The sequence below is a fragment of the Fundulus heteroclitus genome, chromosome 10, assembly GCF_011125445.2.
Source record: "Fundulus heteroclitus isolate FHET01 chromosome 10, MU-UCD_Fhet_4.1, whole genome shotgun sequence".
Lineage (NCBI taxonomy): Eukaryota > Metazoa > Chordata > Actinopteri > Cyprinodontiformes > Fundulidae > Fundulus > Fundulus heteroclitus.
Genome location: NC_046370.1, coordinates 6,128,657 through 6,155,883, shown reverse-complemented (window position 1 = coordinate 6,155,883; position 27,227 = coordinate 6,128,657). Strand labels below are relative to the sequence as shown.

The 27,227-nt window shown below is 38.2% G+C and overlaps 1 protein-coding gene across 2 annotated transcripts in view; it reads left to right on the top strand.

Moving 5' to 3' along the window:
* LOC105919501 (zinc finger protein 385C) overlaps nt 1-27,227 on the top strand; it is a 115,389-nt gene that overhangs the window by 40,766 nt on the left and 47,396 nt on the right. The window contains exon 2 of one of the 2 annotated variants that reach the window (XM_036141842.1): nt 2,881-3,162. In XM_036141842.1, coding sequence (XP_035997735.1) covers nt 2,881-3,162 — 282 coding nt within the window. Of the gene's footprint in view, nt 1-2,880; nt 3,163-18,345; nt 18,684-27,227 lie in introns of those variants that run through there. The other variant, XM_036141843.1, reaches the window with a different exon arrangement.

The following is a 27,227-nucleotide window of genomic DNA, read 5'->3' as shown; positions in this document are numbered from 1 at the left end:
ACCGCACAGTCCAGAAAAGTCAACATGTTGTTCTTAGGATCTTCTCTGGTAAACCTTATGTTGCTGTCCACTGTGTTGATGTGGTTAGTGAATGGTTAGTTATGTCGTTTTACCCTAGTTGTGATCAGTCTCATTGATAATTACATGTTTTTATTTCTAAAAAACAATAGTTTTCTAAAACTTGGTTGTTTAATTGTAGATAACACGGGAATGAAAGTTGTATCTGAAATCGCCTTTGTCTTTCCTCTTAAACAGTTTACTGACTCTGGAGACAACAAGAAACATCTCAACTTTTGTCCAGTAGCTGCCGGACAGAACTGATGTGCACAATACTCAGTCAGAAATAGAATCTCTTAATTAAGAGGAGAAAGGAACCCAAATCAAATTCCTTGTTTGTGTCACAAACTTGGCAAATAAAACTGATCTATATTCTGAAGTAGTGCAGTACAGTTGCATTAAATAATATTGTATAATGACATTTAGAAATACTCTCACACTATCCATTATTAGGGGGCCCAAACAATGGGCAATGCTTATGTTTTTTTTGTTTTTTTTCCTTACAGCTTGTCAACATGATCTAGGCATCTAAAAAAAAATCATAAAAAATGTTGCCGCTGTAGTGTTTAGCAAACTCAACAGGTTTACATTTGTGATGCTAGGCCGGTAAGGTGTTTTTCTCTAAAACAACTTGCCTGTCCTATAGCTAAAGTCTTATAGTTTCCTATGTAGAATTTCACAAATTATTCCACTCTTTGCTGCCATTCTAACAATGAGTTCTAAAGATTGTTTTTTTTCCTCCCTTATCATCCTGCTCAAAGAAAAACTACAGTCATCAACCAGACTTGTTTGTGTTGTTGTTGCCATTTCCTGATTTATAAAGATAAGGACGCATCTGCCATAATGGAATAGCGTGTTCGATTGTCTTTCCCATTTTGAGGAGTCAATAAGAGTATCGAGCCTCTGCATACACCAGGGAAACAAAAAGAAGTAGTTGTGGATTGATAATTATAAAACTGCTCAACTTAAACAAGCAAAGTAGGAATAAAACAAATAGCCGTAATTATTTTAAAGGAATTGGTGCCATTTAATCACGAAATAATATTTTTAATGGGCCTCACACTGAATACATATCAGATGAAATGTTGAAACAGAAAAAATAAATCTGTGAAAATGTAGTGCTTCAATAAAGGATTAATGCGTTTTAAGGCATTTTTGCACATCTATACCAGGGTTGTCTTGCATTGTTGTGTTATTTAAAACCGCTGTGTGTTTTGGTCGCGTGCAGAAACACGGTTATCATCTCCAGCAGCAGTCGCTCATGTTTCCACCTATCAGACTGCGAGGTTTTGATTCAGATAATTGTGATGATGTGCTGCGGCTTTGAAGTCCGCGTCGCTGGTTGGGGGCTGATGAATTCCAACACGCGCATTTACATTCTGCTTTCATCTCGACACGAGGCTGAATTTCCGGAGCAGCTAACATTTTAACAGTGGTTCCTGGCTGGACGGGGGGAGGTGTTTGGGAAGGAGAGAGAAGCCAGGGGATAAAATGTACAACATGAGTACTTAATTGAATCCATTATCATATGAACAGAAGCAAAACAAAGAATTCAATCAGACTTTGGATGACATTTTTGCATTTAGAGCACAGCGGGTGTTTAGCTGCAGCTTGATTTGTGCTGTCAGCGTGCCATAATTGCTCAGCCATTACAGGTATTGAGGCTGCATGCTTTCACAAAAGAAACATGTCTCTCTATGTAACCCCTTCGAATCCTCTTTTATTATCTGTTAAAGACAGACATGTAGGGACAAGGTGCTTCTGTCTAACTCTCAAAGATGTTAGACACATGCATCTCAACATTGACACATTTGTGTAAGCTGACACTCTGCTTTAGGGTCTCCGATAAATAAACTGGCCTTTGTATGCCTGCAAAATCTCAAAACTCCCATCAAACAATAGAAAAAAGAAACTGCGCACCTCTGCTGCCCCCCGGTGGAAGCTCCAACAAATTACATACAGTGGCTATTCATCCTTTGTGGTTGTAATGTGACAAAAAATGCAAAAGTTCATAATCTTCAATGTGTTTTATTGGATTTCATGTAATAACCCAACACAAAGTATTGTATAATAATGAAGTGGAAGGAAAACGTTATATGTTTTTCAAGATTTGTTTACGAATAAAGATCTAAAGTGTATGGTGCATTTGTATTTTGCCCCATATACTCGAATGCCCTGGATATAAATGCCATCATAAGTCATGTGATTCGTAAAAACAGTCTACCTATGTCTAAATATGGCTGTTTGTGAAGATCTAGGAGACTTGTTTGTATTTTGAAGAACAAAAAACACGGCAGACAATTCGACGATAAAGCGGGGTTAGGTTTTAAAACACCATTCCTGTATTTGAACATCCCACACAGCTGACCTTCTTGGAAGAATGGAGAGAGGCATATTTGTGTATTACAATGGCCCAAAGTCCAGACTTTTATTTAATTGTATTTGATTAAAATAAGAATCTGTGACTTCAATTGTGATGTCCATATAGGTTTTCCCCATGTAATCTGATTGAGCTTGAGTCATTTTCCAAAGAATTGGCAAATATTTCAGACTCAAGATGTGCAAAAAGACAAATCTCAACAGACTTGAAGCTGTAGTCGCATAAAAAGATGAATCGGCATATACTCGGGTTTGCTAAATAAAATATGCACACCACTCTTTTCAGATTTGTATTTGTCAAAACAATTATGCACTTCTTTGTGTTGACCTATCACATAAAATCCCCATAATAATTATTATGACAAACTTCAAGGGCTGCGAATACTTTTGCAAGGCAATCTTTAATGGATAGCTTATCATTTTCGACCTCTTTTCCCTCTGTAGATAAAATGAAACGGCCAAAGAAAAATGAGCAGATGGACACAAACCTTCCCACCAAGAGTAAGGAAGGACTGGACGAAGAAGAGGAGGAGGAGGAGGAGGAAGGAGGGAGGAGGGTCAGGGTTGGATTTAGGGCCAAGCGGGAGCGTCGGCAGGCCAGCAGCAGTGCTACGATGTGCCAGGTGTGCAATATAAGGCTAAACTCGAGCGCTCAGGCGCAGATCCATTATAGAGGCAAGACGCATCAGAGGAGGCTCCGCCGACTGGCAAAAGCCGTCAGTGCAGGTAGGAATACACTGTTTTTCAATCTTTTTTTATCTGGACATGCAAATATTCACTTCCATGCTTACTGTGTATATTTTAAATCAGCTTATTTGATTAGTTGATACGCTTTCACAAAACCTCAAAAGTTTCTACCAGATGCATTCATGTGTGAAATTTTTCATTTGGACAGTTTGAGTGGAAAGAAGTCATAATCTTTAAAGAGTAAAGCATCAATTTGTCTTATTTTAAAAGTTTTGTATCATGCTTTTTTAAGCCTTCCAAAATTAACTGTAGGCATTTATGATGAAATATCGCCATTGGCAATTCGTTATGAGATATTAGACGTTTTCTGCTGCTGTTTTTCTGATCTGAAGAAAGATGCTTCCCCTCACTGCAACACTGCCTCTCCTCATGTAGGATCATCCTGGAGCCACTGCAGCATTGTAACAAAAAAAGCTGTTGCTGCAAAGATTAGGCGCTAAAAGAGTCACTTTGTCTCATCTTTGAGCAGAAATATTTGTGCTCTGTCTCACATAACTGCTGTTGTTTACTGGGCAGGGTCGATGCAGTCATGGTAGGTACTTCCTGGAGGAGGCGGGTAATGACCGCTCTGCGTAGATCCGGTCTTGGCCACTAGTTTTCCAAGACAGGGAGGCACTGCAGCTCAGCGAGCAGAATTCCCAAGGTTTACTCAGATATGCCTGAACAATACAAAATACCACTTTGGCCATGACTCTGATGACGAATTAGCATCATAACGTAAAAGCTTATTTTTTATTTTTTTATTTTATTTTATTTTTTTTTATTAGTTTATTTGTCAGGGACAATGCAGTGCACATTATTACATTCAAAATTGTAATAGGCAGAGCCATAACAAAATGTGTAAATGTGTTGCATGAAAGGTTTCTAGCCTATAGGCTAATTTGCAACCCCAGTCCCCAGTCAGGCCTTTATAAAATACATTTTCCTAAAACGTAGCTCACATTGCACAATCATATGTAAAATACATTATAAAAGACAACCATTAACATTTTACACAATCCTAACAACATTACACAAAACAACACCTCACATCCAACATAATCATAATGACTCAATGTTCACATATTTGATTTTCTTTCAGCCAATGTTTCACCTTTCTATTAAATGTTTTCAGGTCAGTTTCTATTTTTATTTCCGTTGGTAAATCATTCCAAAAACGGATCCCTATCACTGAGAAACTTGACTGTCCAAAAGTGGTTTGCGCCCCTCTGCTATACAGTTGCCACCCGCTGCTCTCCTAGTGTTAACTCTCCGTGTATTTATTTTTGTCACAAAAGGACAGAGTACGGCTGGAGCTATATTGTTTGTGCATTTAAAAATCATCTTAAGAAAAGAAAACTTAATAAAACTATCAAAATCTAAAAGCTTATATTTCTGTACAATCAAACAGTGATGCCACCTATTTGGTTTCTGATCTTAAAAATGTTGATTTTGTTTCAATGCACATTCACGTTGAGGTCGTGTTATATCTGCTTTTATAATCAATGATCTCTAGTGATATCCCATAAATAACACATAATGAGGTTGTAGTTTGTCGTATTTCATTTAAACACTGGGTGGGTGTGCATTGCTTATGTGACTCCATTGCTTATCTGAGGAACACATGACACCGATGCCAATGTTCTGCTGGGAAACCTTTGGTTTAAGGAGCACAGCAAGTTTAAGGCGTTGGCTTGGCCTCCTAGTTTTATTAGCTCTCACTCCAATCAAGCATCCTTAGGATTTGCTGGACATCTCACAACTTACTGTACTGAAAAAAATCTGCTGCCTGCATCTTGGTGACAGATATTAAAGCACAGGGAGGTAGTTGAGTTCATGCCTTGAAGGGTCAGGGGTGTATTTGTCAGCAAAAGAGTTGCTGATTGCTAATAGTGTGTAAACCTACACACTCCAAGCCAGGTGGTCGTAGGTGTAGGGCATAATGCAAAGTCTTTTGCAAAATAATATTAAAGTAAATTAAACTTTACATGATATTTCAGGGTTTCTGTGACTACTCGTCTACGAAACACATCGTAATACTTAACATCTAATAAAAGTACAATGAGACTTAATGATTTAAATAATATGAAACGCAGACTGGGACAGAACAAGCGGCATGACTTAGACATTGCATCTAGTAAACCGTAGCAGATCTATTACTTTAGAAGTGAAGCTGTGTAAAGCTTAGAATTTCAAGGTCATTTCTCATTTTTTTCCAATAACACTTTGTAGGGTTTGTGAATCATAAAACAGGTTGTCATCAATAGCCAGAAGAATACAGACGTCAGTGTCAGGTTAAAGAAGAACAATTATTATAATATCAATATTATAATTGTATATTTTAATTCTTTCAGTGTAGTTGCAAACTATGAAAGAACCTTAAAACAAAAGAATAGAGAATGTACACAAAACATGCAAAGTAAACATTATCTTTGCGTTCCATTTGTACACATCTTTTTTTTTTACATTGAGTAGGGAGAAGGACAAATTTGTGGTTCTTCTCCAGAAATCCCAGAGCTTTAAATACGCGCATACAGTGCTGTAAAAAGTGTTAACCCCTTATAGGTTTCTTCACTTTTTGCTCTTTCAGATCATGTCACAAACTTTAATAAGATTACGTGAGTAAAGACAAAAAGCTCTTTTCAAATAAGGATTTTATTTAAAGGAGGAAAAACCAATCCAAACCAACCTATGTAGGAAAATATTGCCCCCTGAATCTAATAACTCCTTGTGCTACATTTAGCAATGAGTGACACTTAGGGTCTGGAATAAACTACATTATTTTACATGAACACTGTGGAATTACTTTTTCACATAGGGGCAGATTGGTTTGGACAGCTTTTTCCAGTTAATTAATTAAACCTTCGTTTGGAGATAAATTTTATATTTAATCCTGCTATCTTTATCCAAAACTAAAACGAAGAAATCCGTAAAGGGTCACATAATTTTTCACACCCCTGTACATATTCATGTTATCAGAATATATTAAAATTAAGCTTCAAGGTTGAACGTTTTTTAAGATCCACAGTTGTTTTGCTAAAAAGGAGTTGGGATTTACCAAATTGCTAATATTCATTGTAACAGACAACATTTAAAACTGGCATTTAGGGCGATTTAAGACAGCTTAGAGAATAGCGAGCACTGATGAACTGTTCTATATATATATCTATTTGCATATTTCACAGCAGAAAAAAACAAAGGTATAACTGTTAATTGCTAAGTGAGGGATACTGAATTATCTAAATAAATCATGATCATTCATTTCATTAGGCATACTTTGTGCAATGAAACAGCTCCTCACAACCTTTTGTAATAAAGCACCCCTTAATCACGAACAGTGGCAAGTAACATGCTGGAATTTGTCAACTTGGACTGAAAATCTCATATCTTTGTATTTATTCCACAGCGATCCCTTTGCCTCAAAATGACCACAGTTTAATCATCAACCGCTCCATCCTGAACAAAAACCTTATGAACTTTGACAAACTGCTATCTGCTGCAGGGCTGTTGTATCATCAGCGGTTCTTCTATTGGGATCAGATTTATTGTGTTCAGTTCAGTGCACATACTGGGTTTGTTTACAGAAAAATGAGCAGCTTTGTCTCTAACATGTAATCTTCTTCTCTCAGTGTTTGACATCAATTCAGGATTTTGAGTATTTGCAAAGTAATGACTATAGATGCATGTAATTGTGCAAATAACTGATGTGTTTTACAGCTTTCCTGCTGCATCACCAGTAAGAAAGTTTAAGCCAAACATTAGGCACTTCTTGTAAAGAGAGTCTGCAATATTTCCACTATGAACAAATAGCCCATTGTCTAGTGTTTTTACTGCATAGTTGAGATAAAAGACCCTCTCAACAGAAGTTTAAGACAGATTTACAACAACAAATCTCAATGGTCTTTAGAGGGTCTTGTAGAAGTCTTCTGGTTTGCATAAACGATGGCATGGTACTTCCTGTCATACCTCTTGAAACATAAGAGTACCATGACAAATTTGACCATTCACAAATGTCTGTGAACTCCAAATGGTTCTCAGTAGATTTATGGCCCCCACATGATTGTCTGCGTGCCTGACAACGTCGGGGCATGCTCTGTAAGAGTGGAGTGGAAGAGTGCAACCTGGTGGCGTTGGATGGATCTAAACCGGATGTTGCAGAGATTTTCTGTTGGTTTTAGAACATGGGAGCGTATAAATACCCTCTTAGGATGACTCTCCTTCAAAGTTTTGCTTTACCGTTTCTTCTAACATGGCAGAGACACAATCACAAGGTTATATAGCTGGACTCTTACAACAAACAACCCGGGCGACGTCCCATAGGTAAACAGTAATAGTATAACAATACTATAATCAGGTGAGGCCAGGCATAATTGTGCACCAGGAGGAACCCAGGTCCCACTGCACCAGCGAAGGGTCTAACAATGGGTCCAAGGAGTTCATCTGGAAAGCTAATGCCAGCCAGGGTGCCATCGTATATTCTGTACAGATCTGGGCGCTGCCCCATGGATATGCCTCCCCAACACTGACACACCACCAAACCAATCCTGCTGAAGAATGTTGCAGGCAGTATAACGTTCACCGCAGCTTCTTCAGACCCTTTCATGTCAGTTATATGAGCTCTGAGTAAATCTGGTCTCATCTGTGAAAAGAAAAAGATGCCAGCTACTATCCTACCAATTCTGGGGTTTTCTTACAAATGCCGGTTGAGCTCACAGTGCTGAGCGCAGGACCCACTAGAGGCCATTGACCCTTTAGGCCACTCTCAGTTTCTAATGGTCAGAGACATTCTTGCTAGTGGCCTGCTGGAGGTCATTAAAAGAGACCACTGTAGCCATATTTAAAAACAGTTTATCATATGTGAACAAGAAATAGGCTGAAAGAGGTATATGAAAATTTTTTGTTAACCGACCAGTGATGTAATTGACCTTTTTTTTTATTTTATTTTAGAAGGCTTTACTTGATTGAAATTTAAATAATGAAAATGAACACATTATTAATCATGTTGAACTTCCTTAAGTTCAGATTTTTAAGTAGTGAATTTTATCCATACTTTGTCTATATCTACTTATCCATACAGGGTCACAGGGGGTTTGGTGCCTATCTGCAGCGATCATCGGGTGATTGGCGGGGTACACCGTGTTTATTACAGGGCAATATGGACACATACAAGCAAAACAATCACACTCAAGGCAACAGTGCAACCAGCTGTGATCTCAACTTATAACTAGTTATTTCATGGGTTAATTTGTGCAAACCTGCATCCTATTTTAAAAATGTACAACTAAAGCCACAGATCTGATGGAAATGTGGGTCTATTTTTCAAACAGCAAAAGAAAACAAAACATCGGCCTCATGCTCGTAACATTTGCGAACCATTTCTGTGTATTTTCCGAGCACCTGTTCTGTTGAAGGATCATTAATCACCTTCAGTCAGTAACACCTGTGTCACTCTGCCTCTCCGACCAGCTTGATCAATCTGCATTTGGGAAAGAAAAGGGGTCTAATGAACAACTGGCCGGTAAAATGATGCTTTTCTAATGCTGATTTATGACGCTCTCTTTTGCTGTTGGCTGTCTTCGCATATTTAGCTGTTCCAGTCTCATACAGCAGAGAAGATTAAATACATTTTAAATCTATTGGCTAATTTCTCCCTTATTTGAACCTTATTTTGTCATCATGAGTGTGTTATTGACTTTTTCAATGTCAGATAATAGCCTTTGCAGATCATTATTCATACTTAAGCCTGCTTGACTGATTCCTTTCTAACGGTGAGATGGGCAAAAATATTGAGTGTGCCTCTCTATGCATATGCAAGTCTGTTTGTTTCAGCAAATGTTATTTACTTCTGAGCTTTTTATAGAAACACTTTATATTTTTATTATAAACAAGGCTTTTAATTGCACATCTACAAGCAATTTGTCACTGCTGGGTGGAGTCGTAAGCAAGAGGCTTTTAAATAGAGTGATGTGAACCAAAATAATGATCACAATATTTTTTTCTATATCAAACAGATGATTTTTGGTTAGTATATGTTTTAATACAAACTGAAAGAACAGATTAGAAGGAATCAGTGGTTAAAAATACAAATATAATTCAGAAATATTATAAAATGATCATAAAATAAACACTAACTTCCTTTAGGAAGTGTAGGATTTTATAGATTAATAATGTCACTTTCTGAACTAGCTACAAAACCCATGTTCATCACTTTTCAAAAAAAGTATACGTTTGATTACAACCAGACTATAGATCAAATGGTAAATGGTGTTATAGCTCTTTATCAAGTCCAACGAGCCCAAAGCACTTTACACTACAGTCAGTCATTCACACCCTGACGGTGGTGAGCTATGTTAGCAGCCACAGCTGCCCTGGGACGGACTGACAGAGGCTGCCAGATATCGGCGCCCACTGACCACCGCCAGCAGGCAATTCAGGTTATTTTGTTTCAAAAGTTTTGCAATCCCATAAAGTCTATAAATGTCAGGGCCTTTGGAAAAAAATCTGACCCACAGCATCACAGATCATCCACAATACTTAACAGTTGGAATGAGGTCCTTACTCTAAAATTAATTTTAGTCACATTTGGCAAAAACAAAAAAATATTGTTACAGCGAAGGCCCTAGAAGAGTTTAGCAAACTCAACCGGCTGATGTTTGTGATAGTAGAAAATAACTCTTAAACAACTGCTTTGCTTTGTAGTTGGTGTCTTATGGTTGTTTTGGACCCAACTGAGACACACCAACATCAAGAAGTCAATTATTTGTCAATGCTTGAGCTGATAAAAGTGTATATAGCCTTTACAATACCAGCACGGTTTAAAAAAAAGGCTTAAAAAGTAATACGTTTTATTTTTAAGACATATGAAGGCTATAAAAGCTTGATTTGGCCCCAGAATCACCCACATTCAAGTTTTATATCAAACATACCAAAGCTGCTTGTATTGTTTAGTTTTATGATGGACCAAGATTTTTAAACATAAAAAACACATAAGTAAAGCAGACTTATCTTCTTTACACGATATTTCTTCGGAAGCCGGTGTCTCTGCTGTTTGTTTCACAGGTGAGAAGAGAAAAAGAGGACAAGCCAAGTCAATTAAGGTGACTGTTAGTATAATTCAAACTGTGCAGCAATGAAACCATCTAATAATACTTGCTCCCTCCTTTCCATTCTCACAGCTGAACCAGCTTTCCTGTTTTTTTTCTGCTTCTTCAAGTGATTGCACAAATGAAAAGAGATTTTAATAGACTGTTCTCACTGGGGGCCCTTTGAAAAGGGAACAGAGCAAATCACTTATCGCTGTTCTGCAGAAGTATAGAACAGCACAGAGGAGTCCTTTCAAATCAGGGTTATGTTTTTTGTTTTTTTTTTAGGTTGTGTGTCTGGATTGGAGGATTTAAAACTACAGGAACATAAAGAAATATTAAAGACGTAATCTCTCAGATGTGCTCCATTTCTGTTAATCTGATAGGAGAATGTCATGTGGGTTTCATATTCGACTAACAGTACTGTTCATTTGACATTTTCAGACCACTTAATATGTCTGACCCAAAAAAGCCTGAGCTGTATGGTGTGTGATTTGACTTTCACTGTAAATCTTTGTCTGTGACCTTATTTTTTTTTTTTTTTATCATCATTGTCATTTTAATTCTTGGATCTTGAAAGTAGGGAAGGCTCCACTGTGGCACACATGTTAGCGCTGGAACTTCGTAGCAAGAAGGTCTTTGGTTTGATTCAGGAAGGTTGTTGGTGTTAAAGACTAAAGGAAGGAGGAGAGGTATGATTAAATAAGTTTCACTTTTTCATACCCCTTTGCAGACATAATCACTAAATTATGCAATATTATTAATATTGTTATACATAATGTTTGTATGTGTTAAACTTTCATTGGATTGTCTGAAATAAATCAAACATTAATTTATTCAATCCCAGTCTGGGGTCTTTCTGCATGACGTTTGAATGTTCTACCCATGTCTGCTCTGGCTTCCTGTACTCTTTATGGGGTTGCCTCCGTTGCCTTCCTGGGCCCGTAAATGAGCCGGAGAACATGATGCTTAGGACTTGAGGGGCTGGTGTTCTGGAGGTATGGGTGGAACAGAATAGGGTCTGGGGTTTGGAGGAATTTGGGTTATATATGGGTGGACAGGAGGGTTTTGGAGGGTGGCCTATGTTGTCTGGTGGATCTCTGAATCTGCCGGCTGAGGGCTCGTTTCTCTTGGCTGGCCTTTCTGGTGTCTTTGGAGATTTATTAACTTTGTCAGTGCTGTTTTGGTTTGGCCACAGATGGAGATTCATGCTGGTGCCTTAGCCCCTATCCCCTCCCCCCTCACTATGCAACACACATCAGTCTTCATGTGTGGGATAATGCACCTTGCGAGTACGAGGTGAGTACCGCAGACTCTGCAGTCAGCAAGCAATGGGGTCTCGCACATCCCATTCAAAACCTGTCCTGGCACCTGTGCTGGTTCCTCAGGGACTTGACATGTGGGGGTGGCCTAGGAGCTCTTGATGGGGTCATGGGTGGGCCAGCAGTGGGGTTCCCCCATTGGTGGGTCTTGTTTGTGTGGGTGCTTTGGCCACGTCTTTGAGTGGTGGGCTCCCGTTAGGGGGCCTATGGCTCCTAGGGATGTGTCAGGATGTGGCGGGCTGGCCGTGGGCTGTGGGAGCTACGTTAGGTGCTGGTGGACATTCCTCCCTCGCTCACCAGGAGAGATGGTGATGTGTCCTTCTTACCTTGATCCCCCAAATCCCAGCTGCCGTGGTGAGCTGGTGCCTGCCCAGTGTATTGGAGCCTCAGTGGAGACTGAATTTCATTAAACTAATTTCCACATTTATATTTTAACACATTTTTTGTGTATTTTTCTTGGTCATAATCCAGGCATTGGCCTTTTACTTCCTGTTGCAGCTTGATTTTTTTCCATGGGTTGCTGGCCTGTTCGGGACCTTGTTGCATGTGCAGGTTGAGATACGCATGATGAATAAATATCCTTGTAGTGATTACATTATTATCTTATTTTATTTGACAAGGTCTTTTCTTGTCAAACTGTACATAGATTTGATTCTTAAGAGGCTCCGGGGCACTTTGGACAGGAAAAGATGGGCCCCGAGGTCTTTAAAGGTCACAAAGAACCCCTGCTCTATGTGACATGGAAGAATGTTCTCCCCATGCATGCATAATTTCTCTCCAGGTACTCCGGCTTTGCTCCACAGTCCAAAAGCACGACTGTTAGGTCAATTCATTACTCTAAATTGTCCTTATGTGTGAATGTGTGCGTGCACAACCAATGATGTCTGCAGATAGGCACCAGCCCCACACGAACCTGCAAGGAAAAGCGGCTATAGACAATGGATGCAAACAGGATTTGCATCAAATCAAGTGTCACTCCTACTTTTAAATCATTATGCATACATATCTTGCATCTTGTTGTGGTTTAACACACAGCTACATGCTCCAATCACACTATTACTCAACTAATAGTTACGGCACAAAGGGGCTAAGATGTTTTCTTTTCAATGTTCTACAAACTTTTTAAATCCAACCTGAAAATACTGTCTTTTCGAGTCACAACCTTGAATCTTCCTCGCATATTGTATGATAATTTTACCCTCTGGAACAGGACATGAAAGGTTTTTGTCTTCCTTAAATAAAATATCACTAATGGAAAATCTCTTTGCTTCTCAAATGGAGCGCCACGGCAGATTGACTTAAATGTCTTTCTCAAGGTTGACTGGGTCCTGTAAACTAATGTACTTGATTAGAGACATTATCAGAGGTTAGCTGTGGCAAAAAGCAGCCATTAGAGGCAAAGTCTCCACAAACATTTTTTAAAGACATCCATCAGCTGCAGCTTTCTTTTGTTTGTCCTCGTATATTTCCACACAGGAGAGCAGCCATGTTAGAGGGCAACTCTTTCAGGGTGAATAGTGGGTACATTTAGTGCTATTGTTTTATAAAGTGTGATGGATTTGGCACACTTTTCAGGTATGTCAAGGTGGGAAATGTCGCATAATGTGCACCACTTAGCAATGCTTAGTAGTCCAATAACTCGGAGTGTAATAATACGTCCGGGTCAAAAGAGGAGATGATAAACTGACTGTTTCATAAAACAAAGCGAGCTTAGAATTGCCAGAATCTAGTTCCCAATAAGATATTTCAGTAATATGTCTCTGAAAAATAATTAAATCCTGGTGTCATTACTTCACATGTTATAGCTTTCATGCTATCTTCACCCTAAGAATTTCCAAATGCTTAGAAAACTTTGAAAATTGCTAAAAATAAATAAATAAATAAATAAAGGTAAAGAATGTCAGCCCAGTAAAAACAAAAACAGTTCAAGTTTGACGAGAACATTTTATAATTTGACCTGGAGAGGATAAAATCCAGTCGAGACAATTAACAGCTGTGAAATAACCTTTTAGTTTAGCTGCTAAAGGAACAGGCAAAACAAAAGCTAACATTAGCATCAGTGGCTAACGTTAATCCCACCACAATATTCTATTAGGGTTTACTAATATAAATATATACTAATACTACATGACTTCAATGTTGGGAAAACTTCTTCGATGCTATTGAAATGACGTGTAAGCGGCCGACCCGATAGGAGGTTTTTGCCAGCCCACTCTGCCAAAACAATAGCTTTTTCCTGTTGCAAAAATAATGTCAATATTAAGTCAAAATATTGAGAATAAAGTATAAATAATGATGCCAGAAAAGATGGAATGCGGAAACTGTTACGTTTTCCCAAACATTTTTAAAAGGCATCGCATATCAAGTGTGCGTCCAAGGAATGTTTACATGCTAAAACACACATTTCTTTGTTAATCACTCTTATTCTAAAGTACAACATTTCTAGCTAATTTACCACGATGCAGGGTTGGTGCAGGTGTCATTTCAACTTTTCTGTTCAGACAATTTTTTTCTTTTTTTTACAACTTTTCTCTCATCATTTTTTTTAAATCCTAAAACGGATAAGCGATTAAAAATAAAAACTTCCTACTTGTTTCTCTCTCTCTCTTTGTGACTTAAATATTCTAGACTGATGACTTAGTAACGTCATTGGATCAGTTGAAGATAATCCAACTTGAAGTAAAAGTCAAAATAAGGTCTATGCAGGTGAATTTCTGGGAATATTCCAACATGTTTAGCCAGCTCTTGTTCAGCTGTCGCCTCTGGTTCATGCTGAGGGTCTTTACCCGTCAGTCAGGAGATGTTGTCTGGCAAACTGCCCTATGTCTGTCACTCTGGCCAGGGTCAGTCTTTGTAAACATCCTGATTATTTGACAGAAGAATCCCCCTAACAATACAGAGGCTTTCAACTCTGTCCAAGGCAATCCCACATTACATCCTTTGCACACGTCTCTCGCATTTCCATGACAAAGCTGGCTGTCCTGGTGATCTGCTGTGATACCTGATGATAAATCTTTTTAACCCTTTAGTAGCTGTTGGGTGCTAACATGATTGATGCTTATTTTATTAACCCAATATATGCGCTACAGTGATGAGGTGGTGGTTTTTGTTAAAATAACAAAAGTCCAAGGGGCAATCCAGATCAGCCTTGAATGTGTCGCTCTTATTTCTAATAAATAAACAGGGGCGGCATCCAATTGACGGCCGTTGCTTCAGAAAAATGTAAGATTTTTTTCTTCATGTACTTCCTTACTTGCATGTCTCCTCTCTCCCTCTTTTATGTCCTAAATTTTAACCTGTGTGCATATGTCCGTACCTACCTGTCTTGCCTTCCTCTCTTCTGTCCTTCCTTCCTTGTGTTCTACAATAATTTCCTTCTTGTATCGTTCTTTATTTTTCTTGATCTCTCGTGTGTCTTCCATTCCTTCCTTGTCATTCCTTTCCTCCCTTGCATTATTCCTGGGTCCTTCCTTTATTTATTTCCATTTGTCCTTTTTTTCCATTTCCTTTTGTCCTGCATCACTGTCTTATGACCTGCATTCTACTTTTCTTTCCTTGTGCTATTCCTTCCTTTCTTCCTTGTTTTACTTGAGCCCTTCCTTCTTTGTGTCTTTCTCTCCTTTATTCCATTCTCACCTTCTTCCGTTCTTCCCTTTCTTTCTTCCAATCTCTGTGTTTTCCGGATTCCATATTTAAAGCCTGACCACTGTATTAAGATCTGCAATAATCAATGGTATATTTTAAAATGAACATTAAGGATTAAGAACTATCCAAAGTTTAGTCTAGGATTGTATGGACATTTTTAATTAAAAATGTGTTGGACCTCTGTATTACTGTTCGTTACAGTGCCTCAGTTAGTTACATGATTAAAGAAAAATCCTTCATCACTTTTTCATTACTTTTTAGTGTGTCTTGGTTGTGCTGTGCTAAGGTCTCAAAAATGGGGGCTGTATTTATGTCAAACAGATAAATGGATCCTTTTGGTGTTATAATTTGCCAAACTTTAAAGTATCACTTACAGGATTATGATTCCCTGCTTACCTGGGGAAATTAAATAAACTCATATTGTTAAATATGTTTAAATAGCTCAAAGAATGAGATTTAAAGTAGTAACCTACTGCTAGAAGATTATTATGTGGCTGCTTTACCCATAATTTAATCTCCAATCTAAGAACTGTTGTTAGCTTAATCTGTTAGCTGCTGTTGATATATTGAACCATGTGTTTGTGCATCCTCCACAACCAAATCTTAAATTTCCATATGTAACATAGTATGTCAGACACATGCAGACGCCACAAACAGTATCTGCAGTGAGTGTTTTCTAGATTCATGACAAGATGAAAGCCTGATGTGTGTTGCCAACATGTGATCTTTGAGCCCGAGGCCTTTTCTCTGCACTTTTCATTTGAATGCAACAGCCTGAAATCAAGTGTAAAACTGTCAGGGTTTGTCAGTGTTGTGCTTTCACGCCACATTTATTCAAGTGGACAAGGAGCCAGAAAGGATCACAGTGAAAACACAAGCTGTGTGTGAGTTTGCACCGTTGTTATTGTGAGGACTAAAATCTATTGGACAGATTTGCCTTCTTGTTAGTGAACAAAACAACGCAAACCCTCAGATGTTGTAAAAAATATATAATTACCCATAAGATATACTTGTTTAAAATGCCATTTTAGAAATCCATTTGTTCCAAAAGATGAAATTATAAACTCTACAAATCCTGCAAAAAATATCAATTAATATTTTCTAAAACTTCTTCAGCCAGAAGTGTTCATATTTAACCCTTTAAACGGTAGAATGCTTACTTAACTAAAATGTTTAGTTACAATCTATTTCATTATTTTTAATATCAGTATTATTGGACATGGAAATGGTTTAATGATTGACAAATGATTGTGTTTTTTTTATGCATCACAGTTTTTTTTTCTACAGTGTCAAATTAAAAACAAAATTCACACTCAGGGTGTTTTTGACAAAAAAAAAAATTCATGAGCTTTCCTAAAACTGCACTAAACATGTTACATGTCACTACATGCATGTTCGATATGAAGGTTTGCTGCAAAGTCAACCACACAATGCAGGCTAATGTCCTCTGTGACTATGCGGTCATTCAGGAGGAGGGATTTCTGCTGGTCAGCAACTCAATGCAATCTTCTGAATTTCCTTAGATAGGAAACTTTTGACAATCCGGATGATTTAGTCGAAGTGACTCTGTAAAGTGCCTTGAGATAACATCTGTTGTAAATTGGCAGTATCTAAATAAACTGATTTGATTTGACATATTTTTTGCTACTTTAAACAAATCTTTTAAAACTACTTTAGATTAAAATATTAATTTAAATATCGTTGATAGCTTGTGGATTCTTGTCACGTAAAAATAGGAAAATCTTTATGAAGAATATATGAATAATATTGTTAAGCTCTTAGATGGGTCAGTAACTGAAAGCAACATTGATTAAGGGGTATTATTATTTCTTTTAATAATAATAATGACAATAATAATAATAATTTAGTTTGTTTTTTGTGTCAAAATATATAAAAAAAGCGTTTAAAATATGCTTGGCTGTTCTTGAATGCACAGCTTTCACTTGAACTCAACATCCTTCTGATCAGCAACATAAATCCAAGCACATCCTGTCTAAAGATTAATATAAATCCAAAACAATTTAAATTGATCCATAGATATTTGTGATATCACAATGCAAGTACATTTTCTTATGTTATTGAAACAGTTATTCTAACGCTTGAGCTGTGGCTCTGGGCAGCTCCTTCAGTACCAGAGGCTGCTTTGCTGGTTATTGCACTCCATTAGTTGGTTGACCAACGTCTTTGAAGGTTTGCAGTGGTGACATACTCTGTCCTTCTTTCAGAAAAAAAAAACAGCACTATCATTTTTTAACCTTACCCTGCTCTAAGATTCTCCACAAATTCATCTCTGACTTGTCTGTTGTGTCCTTGTGAAGCTGTTTGTTCACTAATGTCCTCCAACAAACATCTGAGGTCTTCACAGAACAGCTGGATTCATACTGAGATTAAATTTAACCACAGGCAGAGTCTACCTAATAACTAGGTAACTTTTATTTGGGGATATTAAAGTAAAGGGGGCCACTTTACAATTATGCACTGTTTTATGTTGGTAAATCTTTGTAAAATACATGGAGGTCTGTTGTTGTGATGCGACAAGATGAGAATAAAATTCAAGAGGAATGAATACTTATTAAAAATTAATACTAATGAATGTACTCTACATCTGTTTACAGAAGAAGAAAAAAAGTTCAAAATTCCAAACGTTTTGCTCTCTTGTGATTTTGAAAAAAAATGCAAAAAAACTGTTTGCCTTTCATATAAAACTAAAGCTTTATTTGACTGAACTATTTATTTGAACTTATCATATTCGTCAAATTTAAGTGACAGGGGTACATTTAATTTGAATTGCATGAGAAACTTCAGAAATACACAAAACAGAGCTCTTTTAAAAATATTTTCTAATTAATTGATTGTATCCAAGTAGCGTACATCCTGCGTACTTTAAACTTTTAAACTTATGATAGCAACGTGCGAGCAACAGCAGTATGGTCAGAAGAATGGAAGCAGATTGAGGGCTGTTGTTTGGCATGTGTGACAGAAAGAAAATAGCATAGAGCGTCCTTTAGGGAACATGCAGGTGTGAGCTGGAGCTGGAAGACGGAGGAGGGAGAGAGATTTTGGAGTCTCTTTCTCTCCCCTTCTTCCTCGCTCAGTTTCCTCCTCCTCCTCTTTGCCTTACATACTCATACACACTTGCCGTTAAGACGCTCTTGGCTTCTGTTTCGTTCTCCGCACATTTCCTTTGCCCGTCTTGGTCTTCCTGTTTCTGGTGCTGAAAAGGACAAGCTGATCAGAAGAGCATGACACTGTAAATCAAAGCCCATGTTGATCTTTCTTTTGCGGCATCTTTTTGAATCGTGGCTACGACGCATCACTGACCCGAGAAACGAGAACTTCAGAGGAGGAATCCCAGATTCAGGGGGGAAAGAAACTGAGAGACCTTCTTTATTGGGGGACACTTTTTGTTTTGTTGAACTTCTCTGATTTGAAATCAGCGGAGGAATCATAAAACACGTGGAGATGCTGCTAGGTAAGAATTTGTCAGCACTACTTCTTTGCAGGCAACAAAACAACAGATTTAACACTTAAGATTTTCAATAGCAGCTTTAATCTGACTTGTAATGGGATATTTGTGGGGCTCCATCTGTCTACATGCATGTGAGCGCTCTCCTGTCAATGTATGCTTTACAACAAAGACTTCACATCAGCGCTCTCAAGTGGAGGTCTGGTCTCCTGACTACCATCTGCCCTAATTCAGTTCCTCCTGCATGCACCATGAGTCCCAGGCCTGTTTGTTTTTCTAATTGACCCTTTTTGATGAAGCCGAGTGTGGAGTTCAGACCGTTTGCAGCGCTGTCGTTCCCAGATGTGTCAAGTCATTTTAGAGCCACGCAAGAACAGCGCTGATATCACTGCGCACATTGCTGCCAATTATGTCTCTGCCTCCCAGGGGAAATATGCCCAGATTAGCTCGCATAATTGGTGGCTGTTAAATATAAAAGAGGTGTGGGGACATTTAGTCGGTTCTGTTTATGTTTTTCTAATTAAAAGGGCAAAATGTTATTTTATGATGTCGTTTTTTTAGTTTCGCCAAGTTAAGGGGGTTTAATTTTACCCTCAGGTCATGATATTTATTGACATTTTTTTATTTTTGTGGATAAAAATCTAGATGAGGGGTTATTATTTCAATCAAATAATTAAAAGCAGATAAATCTGTAATTCTCTGGAAAATTTTGCTTTCTGTTTCATTAGAGCTGCACAATATATTGAAAATATATGGCCATCGCAATATCAAATTGAACAATAATGATGTTGTTTGGATTTGCATTGATCGTCGAATTCATTCAAAGCATAACAGCGGTGGCTTGTCAACAAGGGGAACTCAGGCCCCACCCCCACCAAAACGTTCATGGAAAATAGACATAAATTACAATATAAAAAGTAATTATCACATCTGTTCTCATAAAATGTGCCTAACTTTTGATTTTGGGTTTGTTTATTTTTGTGTGTGTGTGTGTGTGTGTGTAGACCTAACTTTAATATTACAAATCTAAGAGGCAGCAAACTCTTGGGCTTCCGTGTGACTTCATGCTGGTCTCTAATTGGCTGCTTAAAGATGGTCCAGCGCTCTGCCCCTGTGGCCAAGCAGCGCTTTTTGTGTCATTCTTCCTCCAATCAGATATGATTCATTATTCTGATTAATGAATCATATCTGTCAATCAAAGTCACACGCAAAGCAGCTCATATGCACAGGCGTGAATGTCAGTCATACATACAAATGAAAGAGTCTGACAACAAACGCACAAATACCGCGAGAATTCAGCTTGCATGCAAGGTTACCATTTGACTGCAATTTAATAAAACGTTTAGCATTGATGTAGCAATTTAGTTTGATAGCGTTTTTTTACCTATTAGTGCTAATTAGTAGAAGTTATATTGTGTCTTTTTTTATTGTGGCTATTTTCATTCTAAGACTAAAACATAAAAAGATTAATGAAAACATGCATGGTCTCTGCAGGGTGGTGGATGGTTGTGTGCATGAAAGAGTGACAAAGTTTCAGCTTGTCAAAAACTTTCTTAACAAGGTTGTTATGGCAGCTGATTCGGGTTCTGGGAAGGCTGTGGGTCAGCCCAAACATACTTGTTTGGCTTGATTTGGCAAGGGCCACAACAAGATTCTTATGGATAAACCTCAGTAATAAAAAACTGATTTTTACTTTATTTACACAAGTATTTAAAACATTTTTTTAAAAGAATCTGATTTTATTTAAAACAGAGAATCAACCACTACGCTAACTGCTGTTGCTAAATTAACATGTCTTATTGACTATTACAGTTATAAAATTTGTATGTGTTCAAGTTTTTTTTCCACTCAAGCAAGAATGTAGAGTAACAACCACCATATTTAGTAGTAGTTTCCAAGAGCATATTGAGCAGAATAATTGTCTCCGGGCTCTTCTGCTTTTCGTAGAATAACAGGGAATGCAACAAGCTAATATTAGCATGTCGGTTAGTCAGGTTGTCTGCTGTGATAGCAAGCCTATAGTTTGGTAGCTTTATAAAGATACCGCAGTTTTAATACAACACTACCTTAAATAGAATAGCTGTTTTACTTTTCACACTGTAACTCTCCATGTCTTCGTTACTCTAAATATTACCAAACATTTGAATCTGTCTTTCTTATTAGGGAAGTTTATAATTGTTCTCTCAGCCAGAAACCAAGCTTGTGTAGGGCAAGCTTGGCAAGCTGGGGGAGAAAACTGTGATCACTTTTTCTGCTGTGTCTTTAAAAGGACTTTAAAGTATAGGAATGGGTGTTTACAGGACCAAAAAAAAAAGTATTCCAAGGTTGTCTTTGTCTTAAATGCACCATAAGCGTCCACATGCTAACGCCTGCATCCGGTGGCTCACCAGCAGGAGACTTGCTGCTGAACAGTGCTGCACAGTATGTGTCAGAATCCTGTTCGGCAAACTAGCCACAGAAAGCAAAAAGCAAAAAAAAAAACTTTGCACACTTTTTTCCAAGCAGTGTAAGCTGTGTAATGCTGTTGCATGGAGATGATAGCTAAATAATGACTACTTAATACTTGGCAATATATCACATGTAACTGGTTAACAAGGATGCTAATGTTGTTACCTATTACTACCCTAGCTAGATTTTTCAGGCAAGGAATAAATATAATCCTCTTTCATTTCTGTGCAGAACTTGTGCTCACTTTGGCTTTCCACATATTCAAAATAAATCTATATTGCAACAATGGAAAGGCCAGAAGCAGGGAGGAGATTTTTCATGTTGTACAGTATTGTCATTTGGCATTTATTGATCTGGCTACTTACCCTGTAGATGTTAGAGGGTCATTGTGTCAACTCAACTACAGTTTGTCAGCTAAAACTTTAGATTTTATTAGTATAGAGTTTAAGGAACTAAAGTATGTCCCCTGGTGTTGTAGAGTGGCTGTTAGATATAATGTGGTTCTTTAGCCTCTAAGGACAGGTGTGACAGGATGATAAATCACTCAATAGTCCATTAAAAAAATGTGTCCCCCTCACTTCTGAGATGATGGTTACGCCACTGCATACCGATGTTTGTGTATTTCATGTAGAAAAGTCACATACATTTACCTATATTGCTTTATTACTATTTAATTATTTCTCATCTATCGGGAGGATAAAGATTAACTATGCGTATGTACGGACATGCATTTTGAATTTTACTTCACATAAGCTTCAGAGAAATGCATAACGCTGCAGATGGAAATTCTGAGTCTCCTCTGTGTGCCAGCCCTGGGTACTTTCTTCTTCAAATGGCAGATTAGGAGGATCAAAGGGAAACAGAGAGAAGATAACTGTAGCGTTTTGCCCGGTGGGCATGCCGCATCTGTCCCTGCCGTCATCAAGAGCTCAGTTCTGATGTCGCACTGACTCTCTGTATTAAATCTCCTCTGTATTCTGTCTGACATGAGTGGGAAGGTATACAGTATATATCCAAACACTAGATAACATGGATATCAGAGCTTTTAAAGTTATTGCCCACTAGAGAATAATTAACTTCATTACTATTTAAAACTACTGGTGATAGTGATGTGTACAAGCTCGGGTCCTCTCAAGCTCCGCTGGGAGCTTGAGGGTTCTTCTTAGGATCTTAGCTGTTCCTAAGGTTGCGCTCTTCTGGACTCAGATGTCTGATTTTTCTCCTGGTATTTGTGAAGGTATTAGTATTTAGTATTTCTCCAGTTTCTCCTGCTCTTTTTTCCTGATGGCCACATCGATCACAACGGCTGTCCTCTGCTGCTTATCAATGATCACAATTCCCGGTTGGTTGGCCATTACCTTTTTGTCTGTTTGTATCTGGAAGTCCCACAGGATCTTAGCTCTGTCATTCTCCACCACCTTGGGAGGTGACTCCCATTTTGACCTGGGGGTCTCCAGGTGGTATTCTGAACAGATGTTTCTGTGCACTATACCAGCCTCTTGGTTATGGCGTTCCATGTATTCCTTGCCTGCTAGTATCTTACACCCTGCTGGGAGATGCTGGATGGCTACTGGGGCGTTTTTGCAGAACCTGCACCTGGGATCTTGCCTGCTATGGTAGATCTGGGCCTCTATTGCTCTGGTGATCAAGGCCTGCTCCTGTGCTGCCATGATCAGAGCTTCAGTGCTATCCTTCAGTCCAGTCCTCTCTAGTCATTGGTAGGATTTGGTCATATCAGCCATGTCAGCTAGTTGGTGGTACATCACATGCAGGGGTTTTTCCTCCCACAATGGTTCCTTCAGTTCCTTGTCTTCCAGCTTCCATCGTCTGATACATTCACTGTATGCTTCATCCTTTGGGGCCATCTTGCTGATATATTCTTGGAGCTTGGATGTTTCATCTTCAATGGTGGCTCTGATGCTCACTAGACCTCTGCCTCCTTATTTGCGCTTAGTGTATAGTCTGTGGATACTGGATTTGGAGTGGAATCCACCATGCATGGTGAGTAGCTTTCATGTTTTAACATCAGTGGTCTGGATTTTTTGGCCAATTTATTACCCCAGCAGGGTATCTGACTACTAGCAAGGCATAGCTGTTGATTGCCCAGACCTTGTTCTTGCCATTGAGCTGACTTCTCAGAACTTGCTTTACTCGTTGCAGGATTCGGCTGTTGCTGCTTTCCTTGTGGCATCTTAGTGGTTGTCATTTGCTTGTAGTATTCCAAGATCTTCGACATCTGCTATTCTCCCTTCTGAGAGTGCAATCCCCTCTGTGTGGATTACCTTCCCTCCCTTTGTCAACATCCAGCCACATTTCTCCAGCCCGAATGACATTCCGATTTCCCTTCTGTAGATCCTGGTGGTGCAGCTTGGTGTCATCCGTGTACAGGAGGTGGCTGATAGTGGCCCCATTTCTGAGTCCGTAGACCTTGTACAGCTTCAGGCATTCCAGGATCCATGTGTGGATCCTGGAATTCTTGTATTTAATCCAGGCAGGGCACAGGTTTGTTTGTCTGCTTTTGTAGTCTAGGGTGACTGTTCTGTCAACCAGCAGCTGATGTTTGGCCCCTCTGGTGTTTTTACCTACGCCTTTCTGGGCCTCGTTCATTTGTTGATCCATGTACCCACTTATCTTAGCTTCCATGTTGTGGAGAGGTTATTGGCTGATAGTTGGTAGGGGTCTTTTATTATCAGGACTGTTCTGCCCTCTATCAGCCATTCAGGGTGGGTCCCATTCATCAGCAGTTGGTTAATTTGTGCCACTAGGCTTTAATGGAGAGAAGTCAGCTTCTTCAACCAGTAGGCATGGATAATATGCCATCATATTCTTCATACATGAGAGTCTTTGTTGGATGTCTACCATTGTGATATTTACTGTACTTTGTTCAGGGAGATTATTGTGGTCTGCTCTTAGATCTATTAGCCACTATGCATCATTGTTATGTGATGCTTCTTTCTCCCATATCCCTTTCCAGTATTGTTCAGTCTCTTGCCTTGGTGGGTTGGCTCGTGTGTTATTACCCTGCCACCGGGAGTGCACTTTAGCTGGTTCAGTGGAGAACAGCCTGTTTATTCTTCTGGCTTCTATCTCCTTTGTGTATCTCTTCAGTCTGGCAGCTAAGGCTTGGAGTCTTCGTTTCGTCTTTTGCAGGGCCTCAGGTTTGGGTATCTGTTTGTATTTCTGGGGAATTACCTTAGTGGATACGCCCTTCTGGATTTCTGAAAATTGGCTTACTTCTTTCTGTGTTCCAACCTTTTCTTTCATGGTGGACATTGCCCATTATGGCTGCTCTTAACCTTACCTTTGCCAAGCATCTCAAGGATCACTAATGCCGTACTGTATATCAGCTCATTGGTCTCTGTGATGGTCAGAGTAGGGATTATACTTAGTGCTGTATTCACAGCATCTAGGCGACCCTGTGGAAGCACTTCACTCAGCTTCACAAGTCGATATCGGGGTTAACAGGCTCTTGATTTAGCCATGATCTTATCTCTTGGGTCAGACGTTCAACTATCTCTTGGATCTCTAGTTGTGAAAGCAGCTGCCGTTTGTGGATGTTTGAACATCTAGACTGTTGGAACATCTAGCAACACCTGACGCAGACCTTGTTTCACTGGGTGACATCTCTCCTCTCTGTTTATGCGCTCTCATCATGTATATAGGGTAGACCTTAATGGTCTTGCCCAAGGATCAAACACTGGATGATGTTATAAGCCCACTGTAGATATATATATATATATATATATATATATATATATATATATATATATATATATATATATATATATATATATATATATATATATATATATATATATATATATGCACTCTACACACGTATGCATATACATATGCTCCATGACATATTATTTTTATCAAAAGTCAGAAAGTTCTCATTAATGTTTCAAGGAGACCGTTTAAAAGAGTTGAATACATTATGTTATCATTTGGGTAAATAAAAACAATATAATCACACACATAACTCATAAACTGTATGACTGATTTATTTGTTTTGAATGACAACGCTGTTTTGTATAGGGTTTTTGTTTCCTTTTTGAGGGGGGACGGTTTATGTCTATTACTTTTTATTATTTTGTTGTTTACTGTTGCATATTTAGGTACACTGCACAAAATCCTGACACAAATTTTCTTTTCTTTAATAAGTGTTTTTACAACAGTACCTTAGTGATGAGACTACTCAACAATACAAATTATGTGCAGACACAACACTGGCTCCTCCTTTTTATGGTTAAATATACGTAGGTTAAATATAGGTCAGGGTCAACACATTTCTCAGAAAACGATCTGGTGAATAAGTAGCAAAAGAAATGTAAAAGATCTGGAGACCTATTTCTAAAACTCATTACAAAAATAGAACACTGAAGGCTGTCATATAAAGTTTTTGATGAGGTTAAATATAACAAATGAAGGGTTTCGTCAAAACTTCTGCACAGTTTTTTGCTTTCTCTGAATGACTTATGGAGTTACAAATATAGCTCAATCGTATAGTTATAACTGGGCTTATTGGGCTTAACTGCGTCTGTGTGGATGAGGACTTTCAAGCAAATTGTGAGGCTTTGTTTTTTTTTTTTGTTTTTTTTTTTTCTATTGTGATTTCAAAGAAGCTTCTGGATTAGTTTGAGCAGGAGGTTGGTATCAACAGTAATCCTGCTGCTTTGTTATCCAGCAGCGTTAATGACTCATTATTCTGATCGAAGGGTTTCGAGTACTCAGCAGTATAGTTTTAATGGCTATACTGCTGTTGCAAAGCATTGTAGTGATCTGATGTAATTAGTCTACAGTACTGATGTGATATTTCATATCAGTGAGAGCTTTTTATTTCATTTGTGCAACAGCAGTGCTCTGACTCACCAAGTGAAGTTTAGCAGGTGGATTTTTTTTTTTTTTACCAAAACAATTTGTGTCACAAGCTTTTATCCAAGAGAAATTCTAGTTTATTATTCTGTTCTATATGTTACAATAGAAAATTCCTGTGGCGTATATATGGCACCATATACAGTAGCATGTAAAATGATTCATACTCCTTGAATCTTTCCTCATCTTTTCAGGTAACAACCACAAAATCCAGTGCATTTTATTAAGACTTAATGATAGACCAACACATAACTACACAATTACAATGATGAAGAAGGAATTTACAGTTCACAATTTTTCTTTGTAAATACATCTGAAAATTTTTATCTGTATTTGTTTCCACCTAATCTGATCCTTTTTAATAAAACTGAGTACAACCAATGGCTTTGAGAGATTAATTAGTAAATTGCGCCCAAATGTTTGTAATATAATCTCAGTGTAAATCCAGCTGCTCTGTGTAGGCTTCAGACTTTAGAGAACATTAGTAAACAAATATACAAAGAAGACCAAAGAAGTCAGCAGACAGATGAAGATTTGGAGAAGTTTACCACAAGGTTAGGTTATAAACAATATCACAATCCATAATCCAGAAATGAACAGCAGAAAGCACAGTTGCAAACCTACCAAGACACTGGACAGGAAAGCATGTGAGAGCTGATGAAAAGATGGAAGGATCCGTTGGACCTTTAGTTACATATCATGGTCTTTTTGAGGTTTGTTTTTGATTTTCCTATGTTGCGTTAACTGTTATTTCACTGTTTATTTTCTGTGTTCTCTGCTTTACTCAGCATTTTCTCTCAGTGCCTCAGTTTCACACTGTCTCACAGCTGTTCCTCACCCGTGTAGCATTCAATAAGCAAACTGAATGCTACACATCTAGTCTGTGCGAGCTTGAGGTATTTTACAAAAAGAAAAATGGTCAGTACCTCCACCTTCTTGATGTGCAAACCCGTTGGAAACATGCTGAAAATCACTTGCAACCCTACATATAGTGACAGGTGGTTCTGCAAAGTATTGACTTAGGGGTTGAATACAGATGCTTGACACACTTTTCAGATTTTTATCACTTTTTAATAGATGTTAAAAACCATGTATCAGTTCTCTACCAGTCTACAATTATACAGTACTTTTAGTGTTCTCTCTGATAAAAGTCCAATAAAATAAAAGCTTGTAGTTTTAATGTGGTGAAATGTCAAAATGTTTTAATGGGTATGAATACTTTTGCAA